This window comes from Bactrocera latifrons, unplaced genomic scaffold, assembly GCF_001853355.1.
Source record: "Bactrocera latifrons isolate USDA-ARS-PBARC rearing strain unplaced genomic scaffold, ASM185335v1 scaffold_55, whole genome shotgun sequence".
Taxonomy (NCBI): Eukaryota; Metazoa; Arthropoda; class Insecta; order Diptera; family Tephritidae; genus Bactrocera; species Bactrocera latifrons.
This window is the reverse complement of record NW_017537212.1, coordinates 184,439-195,123: the sequence shown is the minus strand read 5'-3', so window position 1 is coordinate 195,123 and position 10,685 is coordinate 184,439. Positions and strand designations below refer to the sequence as shown.

The window sequence follows — 10,685 nt, the reverse complement described above, 5'->3', positions numbered from 1 at the left end:
GTTGACCTCGCTCCTTTTGCCGTCACAGGTCTACAATCTGTTTGTGTTTGCTCTCTTCTTCTGTTGTTGGTTTACTTATGGTTTTTCATTTCATATTTTTTAAGATAACACTTCTGACTTACCGCGACTATCGCTGTCGCCGAGGCTCAACAATTACTTCAAATGCAATTTCTTTAGCGACAGCCAAATCAACGAGTGCCACCAAGTGCAAGATATCACTGTTGCCTTCCATTTGAGTAAAAASCAAATAATAAAACGAACACACAAGTATCTAAATATGAAGGAATGAAATTACTTTGATGAGCACTCCATTGCCTCAACTATCGTAACCAGCACCGAAAATGAAAAGGATATTTTTGTTATTTTATTCCAATTGTTTGCTTGGCTTTGGCATTTTTTATTGTATTACATTCACTATTTCTTCTGTTTTCTCTACATGTTCAGGGAAGTTGTTGCAACTCATTTTATGGTATTTTAGTTCGTATTTTCCGTGTACTACCATCTCAAGAATTTTTTTGCCACTGCTTCCACTTATTTATACTTGCGATATTTGTAACACCTAGAAGGAAACCTCGGAGACCATGTAAAATATATAGGTACAAGTATATAAATGAGTATAGTCATGCCCACCTGTCCCCCGATTTTTCCCTCCGCAAGAAGCTTGCTTTAGAACCGTCGATATCGGATCACTATGGCGGATATCAACCACACAGAGGGAAGTTCGGATTCAAGCAGTTCTGCAATTTGCGACGAAATTGCTTAAAATGGATCAATATATGCCAAAAAAAACTGCTTAATGGACAACTTTTTCATTTGAGAAGATATCTTTACCAAAATTGGTATGGAATTGACAGACCGTGACCAAGTTCTTGTATGAAATCTTTTGTATGTGAAGGGTATTATAATTCWTGTTTCTACTTTATTGTGGCCCGTCCAAAAATGGAGCTTTTCTTATTAGATATTAGAAACTTCCCCTTGATGTTTTGACTTTCATATTTAAAAGTGTAACTTAACAATTTCCACAAGTTTTAATAGCATAACAGTTGGTTGAAAACTTTTTCGATTTTACCCGAATCCCGAAATACTTTAGTTTATACATTTGTATGTACTATGTACTTGTAAGTGGGAATGTATAAGTGACATCGCTGTTGGCTTTTTAATGTATGAATTTAAGAAGTACGCCGTGTYGGATGTAATTAAAAAAGTAAATTGGGTAGTTAGCAACAGTAATAAGCAACAAATCGAACGTTGAGTGTAGAATAAAGAATATTATGTTTTTAAAACAAGTATGAACTTCTAAGCTAAGCAAATTATCTTTCTTTATATAATATAAGTAATTTGGGCTTTTACGTTGATGATTTGATTAACGATGTCAAAATTCTAAAGAGGTCACTGATTTTTTTAAATAAAAAATTACAAGTAAAACATAAAAAGAAATCCTAAGTTCGGATGTAGCCGTAAATTTTATACCCTTGCAACTGGCAAGAATCAAAACCAGAGAAATATGTAAGATATAAAACGTCAAACAGAGGATCGAAATCCAAGCAACTTTATATATACATACTATACATATATTAAATATAACTCATAAATAGACCGACATATTTGGCATAAGGCTTATTAGAAAAATGAAATTCATATGTGGTACATATATAATATTTTATTTTGGGGTGGACTCGATATTATCTATTTTTCTCAATACCACATATTGAAAAACCAATTGTATATAGTAAAGCCAATCGGCTGTTCGAAAATCATGATATTAGTTAAATAGCGGATATGGCAAATTTTTGTCCAATTATGTCTATTTTAAGCACAAATATACATTGATATCAGTAAAACACGCTATCTTCTTTTCGTTGAGATAACTGAAATATTGGCTGATATATGCGGTATAAAGTCGCCCGCAATTTCGAGAATCTTTATACTAGGTATATCGGGCTAAGAGAAGTATTCCGATTCAATCCATTTTTGACATATATAATTTCAATTATATATCTCCCACATTGACCGATATTTTCGATCAAAAGTTAACTATAGATACTGGRGTCTAAATATTCGGTACCTAGGGTCTTGAAGTTATGTCTTAACTAGGTGCTTAATTATGGCACTTTATATGTTTTCGGTTAATGGCAATTTATGGGCGTGCCATTGGTCTGATTACGCCCATCTACACTATATATGCATAACTCTATATCTATCTCGCTTTAGGTGATACGTACAACCGTTAGGTGAACAAAACTATAATATTCTGCAGCAACAGGTTGCAAGAGTATAAAAATATACMACGTACGTCAATTCCGATTATCCTAGTAGGGCTGTAAAATATGTCGGGCCAAAAGCCATGTTTATTTGCGTGCAATGTCACGCAGAAATATAATTGCAACCCTGTTTTAGCTGTCATTTTACATAAAGTCATATTTTGACGTTAAATTGTTGATTAAGGTAACTTTTAAATAGATTTTGTAATTTATTTTTAAATTATAAAGTTTTGTTATAGTTTTCTTTGTTAAAAATGTATGCAGAAGGTGCGCCAATTCACAATAGTCATTTACAATAAATTGACTGAATCAGCCGCTAGATTACGCATTGGTTGGTTGGTTGCTCTCGTGCCCTTGTATATTTCGGTATAGTATTTTTGCAACCTGCAATCTTGCAAGAGCAAGAGAATCCCCCTAATATAATACTTAAATAGTCTTTCATTTTCCAATTTACAAACATCATTGTAATTTGCAACAAATCGCTATGCATGCCTCTGAAGATAGTATTGCATAGTTTCAACTTTGTCACAAAATAAATTGCATTTAAAAATAAACAGCTGCAAAGTTCGCAAACTTTGCAATAAACGCCACAAGTTTGCGATGTTAAATGAATATCACTATTATATTTGTTTATGAGTTGCAACACCGTATTCATTAATTTAATATCTCAACTTGGTTTTGAAAGTATAACTTCGCTTGAAAATTGCCAAATTATTGAGAACAAACGTTTGCGTTTAATTTACTTCAGTTGTGTTGTTGTAAGTTTCGGTTTTTTTTTCAGTTAATAACTGTCAACCTGACAGTGTTCGCGTGACTGTGCTTCTGTGCCAAGGCGAATCCAACATCTATACCATGCAGCAATCATATCCGTGCGTTCAATGGCTTATGCAGACATTTTTTTAAATTTCTGCGATGACGGGTTATAAGATAAAGCAAGTGAATAGTATTAATTATTCGCCATTATCATTAGACATACCGCATTATCTAACTTCGAATGACTTGTACAAATATAGAGTAAAGCATCTTCGTGACATACCCAAGTCACTCACCAATTATTTTTAAAACAAATTGAAATTTAAATAAAAGACATTTGCGGGTAAAATTGCTGAAGATAACAGTAGTGTGATAAGTTTTATATACAATTAGCACCAGTATRTTTCAAGTGTTGTATAGAGATCCAGAACAAAAAATTATTATTGCTTTAGTTTTGCACCACTTTTTACAGTGTGACTGGGYTATTTTGGCAACCGTCGGAGTTTGCTGGCCAGGTGAGCAGAGTAAATATTTGTTTGACGATAAGAATAAGCTCACTTTTACTTTTTTACTTATCAAATAAAACATAATCAGAATAAAATATTCATTGTTGACTTTTAAATCAACAAAGATTTAATTTCTTTAATCCAATTTGATTCCCACTTATTCTCAAAATTTTTTACAATTTGAAGCAATAAAAGCAGTAAACAGTCAAACAGTCAAACATTTATCCACTCCTACTGCCTTCTTTTAGTTGTATTTATTTATAGCTTTTCTTTTGAATAAATTCCCAAATAATCGTAAAAAAAAATTTTATTTAAAGAGTTTAATAAATATGTTTTATGTGCGTAAGCACATTCTTTTGTTCAAGCATATGCACATAATCGGCGAGCTTGTTGACCAACTAAACCCCATGCAGCATTTTGAATCAGTGCTAGCTGCTGGATTTAAAAAAAAATTCCACGCACACTTCAACACACATAATTTCCCCCTCAGACGTGGCGTTATACTTTTTATGAGTTTTATGAGTTTTATGATTCTTTATATTTGCATACTTGCTTTATTAGAACATGTTCAGACTCAATGGCTCAGTCATTGTCTTGTTTTCACTTCGCATTTTCGCTAATTGGCCTGCAAACTTTTTTTATATCCGAAACCTAATCTATTACATTAACCCTTCTAATGCCACGCCCAAAGCGTCAGAGGGCAGGTATTGCTGTTAAGCGTTTGAAGTATATACATATTTAATATATTGTTGCGAATAATTATCTAATTCAAATTATGATGTAGTTAGTATTAAATTATACTACATTTCTCAAACATAATTYAAATACATCGAAGGAAATAAATATGTAGACACTTTTATTAAGAAATTAGAAAAAAAATGTTTAATAAAATATATGAAATCCATTGTTAGCAACAACCTCTTCCAGGCGTCTGGGCATAGAATTATTTAAAGAATAAATAACGGTTTGTTCAACTGTTGGCCGTTTTGAGACAATGGCATTTCTTAGGYATTTTACGTTATCAAATTGCCGTCTATTTCGAAAACCTCAGCTGATGGCACATACTCTAATTGCGATCTAAACGAGAAAATGTATATTCCGAGACAACAAGAAATCAACCGCTTTGTTGAAACAATAAATCTTTGCATTGCTTTCCTGGAAAATGAATTCTTTTCTAATAAATTCCTAACCGAAATCAGTAGGCACTTAATCTAGAAATTTAATGTTGTAATTCGTGTCCATTTTTGTTGTTACAAAGCAAACTGGAGTTTTTTGGTGTTTTTCGGTCAATAAAGGTTTGTCGCACTTTTTGCTATAAATACTATCTAATCCGCACGTATCTAAATATTTGTTGCAGTCGTAGTACTCCCATCTGCAAGTTAACTTTTTGTTTTATTTGTCTCGCACAGAAATTTTTATGCATAATAATCCATTTAATGCTACGTTTTATCCTTTGGACTATTTTTGGAGCCATACCACTTCTCTTATTTTTTCCATAATTGCTCCTTAATTGTAAAAAATTTCTTTCAACATCCATCAATCTATTTAATCGTATCGAAATTTTTTGGTTTGACAAACCTTCTTCGTTCTATGCCATAATTTTTCTTATCTCTTATTCTGTCAAAGCTATTCTGTAAAAAAAAATTTAATTAATATGAAATAATTCAAATGTCATGACAAATAGTTAATATTCACAATTTGTGGACACTTAATCCAATATCTCCAAAAAATAATGAAATTTGGCGGTGGCGTTAGAAATATTTATTTCTTTATATATCCAGTGTACATATGTATGTAGTTTAAATAAGAAATTCCCTTGCACTTATTTTGGTATTCATCCCGATTATTCTTGTTTTCCGTAATATTGCCTCCAACTAAGCACGAAATTAATTCAGAATGAATATATTAACTTAAACTGTTGTGAAGCAGATTACAATGAAAATACACCCTCATATGCAGTAAATGTATTTAGAGCAACGGTGAAAATGTTTTATGCAGCAGTCTGACTTATCTTAATGTAGATACAAGTATTAATGCCTGTCCATGTAGGAAATGGTCAAGTTACAACTTTTTTAACAACAACCATRCTCACAGTTACAAAGAGATGCATTCTATTAATTCAAGTGTATTTAATGAATCACACTCTCTATATGGAAGCTCCAAGCACTATGCATGAGTTCCAATCCAACAATCTGAAGTCGCTTGCTAACAATTTGTTATCATTGGYATTTTATGAATAACGTCAATAAATCGAATTTTGGTGAAAATATTGTATTTGTAAAATGCCATTTTGCTGACCACAACCATCATGCATCACATCAGCATTTAAATAGACAAACGTGTGAACACATRTTTAAAGGAATTGTTATTTATATAACAGTGACAGATGTTAGAAATTCTGTCTGTTTATATAAACATATATAGTATAAAGTAGCATGCGTACATACTAGTATGTATGGACATTGCTTGAGCTTGATTTGTGATATCTGCTGTTTGGATGTTGATTACGACGAAAATAACAGTTCTGTTTGTTTCATTTCAATTTGTTTCGTCAGCTTTGTTGGACCCATCCTTTCTGTTAAATAACCATAACGTAGAGAAAGTTAAGAGATAGAGAGAGAGAGAGAAACAGTAGATATCATAGTTTACTTTGCTTTATAAAAGCTATCTAAAGTAGAGGGTTTTTTTAACTTATTACAGTTGGTCTTCAATGTGCTGTTTTTTTTTTTTTTGTAATGGGGAAAGCTTTAGTAAAAAGCAATCGCTCATATGCAGAACAGAATGCTCGCGACAGACTGCAGCAGAACGACAGTGAACTGAAAATGGCGTTCTGAATCCTACTACATGAACGTTTGTGAGAGGGCAGCAACATAACAATGGCCGGGATGTACACAAAACAACGCAGTTGTCCATTTTGCATGTACACAATTTCGTTGTGGCCATAATAATACCGTGCACTTCAATGAAATTTTAATATTTTATTCAAAATGACATTTTTAAGCAAAGCATAAGTAAATAGGTAAAGTTATTTGTTTTAAATTATCAATTGTTATTATAAATGATTTAACAGAGCTATTTTATGCTTTTATTTGTAAAATAACGTCAACTTTGTTAGAGCTGTGAATAATTTTACATTTTACATATTAGTGGCATCACCACTCTACCTCATCTCTCTATCTTCCATTCTACTGTCAACTCTACTGTCGTCCTACTGYCGTTGGCAAATATAGGATMAAATTGAAGTTAGCGAGAACGACAACTGTCGGCCTGCAGTCGTGTAGTCGTGCAGCTRTCAAAATAGGYCCGTCCATAAGAACGTGTGTATTTTAATATTTGRCAGATGTCGTTTGCAGTCTGTCGCGAGCATTRTATTCCGCACATCACAGATTGAAGTATCTAGAGATTGGTCATAGGACAATTTTCGTCTTGTCTCTCACTGTTAACGAATTGAAACAACAAGATAAATTCTCTCATTTCCCACAGCTTTGGATGGAGTATAAAATGTGGACATCAGTGGAAACCACCGTTGAATACTATTATCAGTTAACGAGGAGCATCTCGTGCAGATGCACCGTTTCGCGCGGTAAATAACAGTCCTTGCCATACAAAAATAAATAAACTACTGATAACTGAATATATGCAAACATAGTAATTCGTCCGTAATTTTCAGTTGCTTATACGACACGTTGTCCCGTAATACTGATTGAAACTATGACCAAAGAAGCAATTAGTGTAAACATAACATCAACTGAGAGTGTGAACTTTGCGGTTTAATTAGCGAAGTGGCGTCACGAAGGCGATACATTTTTTAGCGACTATTTTGTTAAACCGAGTGCGTATAATAGCTTATCAACATTTTCTACGTTATTAAGTGTGGGTTTTAGAATTTCAAACGGTTAACTGAAACATTTTCAAAAAAGCTCTACGATTTTTTTTTTATTTTATTTTTTTTTTTTATATACTGAAAAATGTTTGTTTATACAATATTTACATATATATCCGCACAGTATCCAGAAGAAATGGTGAGAAATGATATTTTAATTATCCTAAACCATTTGAAATTATACTTACCAAAAATTTTATATTGTACTTTTGACAACCCTGTCGTATGGCAGAATCATTATGTAAGTAAACCTCTTAATCGTAAGAGGTAAAGTCGATTAACAGAAGCAAATCTGGAATGATCTCTAGAATTAAACTTTGGAGGCTATTATTTATTTGATAATTGGTTAGCTCTTTGATATGACATACATATCATTCAAGTAAGAATTTAAGTTTTAAATTTGTTAAAGTTTGTTTTTGAACGCAACCTCTTAAAAGTAGAAAATAAACACGAAAATGTATATTTTAGCAGACTTCCTCTAAGTTTCACAAATCACAAATCAATAGCATTTCCGTGAACCAATCTAGTGTAAACATAGTCTTCTCTCCGCTGCAATTAGTAAATCATTTGTACTTTTCAAAGAGAAATAAAGAAAACCACACAATAAACAAATAAGTATATAATAACAATTCTAAGACAAAGTGAATAAATTGAAAAGAATAAAATTTTCAATTAATTCCATTATTAAATAATGCGATTTATATTTGGTTGTTCTCATAAAATCCTCGAAACCCACATTGAACGAGTTTAGTAGTACACAATCATAACAGTAAAACAAAATAAACAATATGCAGAGTTACTTCGAAAATTTCGTTCTTTCGATTTATTCACAAGCAGTGATTGAATGAATTTGTGATGCGACGGATCATAAAATTAGAAATATTGCATATCAATCGTGCTCAATCTGAATTTGAGTGGAAACTATGTGAACGTTACCACCTCTTATTCTTTGATACACTATATAATGTGTAATATATCGTCACCTGAAATGCATGATAACGTAACAACATTTTCGGAAATTTACAGTGGCATGAATGAAACACGAAAAAAAGGGAGCATGAGTGAAACAAATTTTTAATATTGGTTAAAAGTGGYACATATATGAGTGCAGAACCTGAAAACGTTGAAACATATGTAATATTATGTTTGTGATTTGAAGTAGTGAAGCGTAATCAATAAGACATTCAATTTCGGATTTTTTGATGATACGTTATTTTGCATTTCAGGTGACGATATATAGCAGCAGACATTAATTACTTCATACTTCCAAACCAATATAAAGATTTAATTTACTTGAAAGGTATGAATACTTCTAACTGGAGGATTATATTCTGTATTTTAGTAATCATCCCAGGTAAGTAAGACAAAATGTGAATTAAATTAAATAAATCTTCATTATGCTCGAATATTCCATATATACTAGTATCGTTTACCCCAAAAACCAGACAATCAAGGCAAATTTATTGTATAAATATATTATTATTAGCTAGTCACAAGGCGAATAGCTGGTCCTAATTTGGGCTGCGCATTTTATGTTAACCAAATTAACGTYGTTTTTATTACTCGATCTGGTAGCAATTAGTATTACTTAATTGCTTAAGTTCTTTGCCACATTGAGTAAATTTTTCGCTTTAACTGCTTCGTACTCAAAAAAACAACAACTATACAATATACTGTAATTAGCTTATGTTAAATTTATTACTTGCCAGTTTTCGCATTTATCATGTCACAGGTTCGACATTGAATGTTATCGAGAGGGCAGCAGGGACGGCCGAAAAAGCCGTTTCAACTACTTCAATACCGCTAGTATTAAAACCAGTCATGCCAGCTAATATGGAAGTAAAGATAGATACTAACAGTTTAAAAACGTATCGAAAAGCTAAAGAAATTTCTATAGCCACAACCTCCCGCGCAATGAATGCGGAAGAGTCGACGACAGTGCCAAAGCTAACGCGGCAATTAAGTTTGGATAAAGGAGTGAAAGTAAAGCCATCACTGACATCATTAACAATGAAACGGCAAGAAAAAGAAGAATTATTTCGTCTTCAAGGCCTTCAAAGAAACATACATAAAGCGTCTGCGGATGTTAAATTTTCTAATATCCCTACAAAAACATTAACTAAAACATCAATAAACAATACGACAAACGGATCTTTAAGTTTGACAGAGACTGTCCGAAAGCTCAGAGAATCAGCAACAGAAATGACATTGRAAACAATTGTGATCATAAGAAATTCATCAGCAAAAGTGGCATCTGCTACGAAAGTGCTGACATCTCCATCTCCAACGCTATCAGAGGTCGAATTGTTTCCGTTATCTAGTATAAATAACGAATACGAACAACAGAATCACGATAATACGACCCATATCAGACATCCCTATAGAGATAACAATATTAAAAATAAAGATAAATGTAATTACAATTACGACTACAAGAAAGAGTCATTGGTTCGAAAAGCTGATGACGAAAACCGCATTGTAGATGAACATGACATCAAAGATATTTGTAGCCTATATCAACATGTACTACAGACACTACAACGTCACACTTCCCCCCTACTGCGGACCCAGCCTCAGAGAGAAAGCCCGCACAGCAATGACTACCACTTAAACAATAGCAATAGCAATTCGCTGAAACAGCAAACACATTCAGTGAGAAAAATTCGTCAACAACGTACTCGTCAAGTGAAGCAGCAACAATTAAATATAACAACAATCCCTGTTAGAGCAGCGAAAGTTGTGCCAGAAACCGAAAGCGATTTGATCGGMAATGACACCGACTTTAAAATAACCGTGGTGTTTTCCAACCAAACAGTGAAAGATATAAATGGTCCGTCACGAAATTCGAACATTATGCCGAAGATTCTGACAACTAGACCTTATTCGGACACAACAATGGTAACATTAGAAGTCAATAACCAAGAAATTTTACACACCACAACAAAAGAGTTTTCGGTATCACCAAAAAAAACGAAAGCAAAGACGAATCGACCTTCTCTAACAACAACACCACGGCCTATTCCATCCATCGACGACCACCAGACAGTGATCAGTCAGGCTGGCACACATGCCTATCTCCCCTGTAATGTAAGTCCAACTTATAAGTTTGTATATCAAACGCCATGAAGTTATAAAGTCGGTAAAGGCCTTTGGCCAATTACACTGTGGAACATTTTTGGGATTATTGTCTGGGGGTTGAGAAATTCCAAGTCAGGATGATGGTACTAGGTCAGTATAGTAAAACCCCCAAAGGGTTTGACGTTCGTATGTGTCAGTTTTTTT

The 10,685-nt window shown here is 33.1% G+C and overlaps 1 protein-coding gene across 2 annotated transcripts in view; it reads left to right on the top strand.

Annotated features, from left to right (window-relative positions):
- Nucleotides 1–7,071: 7,071 nt before the first annotated feature.
- LOC108974455 overlaps nucleotides 7,072–10,685 on the top strand; it is a 10,130-nt gene continuing 6,516 nt past the window's right edge. The window contains exons 1-4 of one of the 2 annotated variants that reach the window (XM_018942307.1): nucleotides 7,072–7,103; nucleotides 7,191–7,352; nucleotides 8,630–8,757; nucleotides 9,136–10,490. In XM_018942307.1, coding sequence (XP_018797852.1) covers nucleotides 8,706–8,757; nucleotides 9,136–10,490 — 1,407 coding nt within the window. In that variant the 5' untranslated portion in view covers nucleotides 7,072–7,103; nucleotides 7,191–7,352; nucleotides 8,630–8,705. Of the gene's footprint in view, nucleotides 7,353–8,629; nucleotides 8,758–9,135; nucleotides 10,491–10,685 lie in introns of both variants that reach the window. The other variant, XM_018942306.1, reaches the window with a different exon arrangement.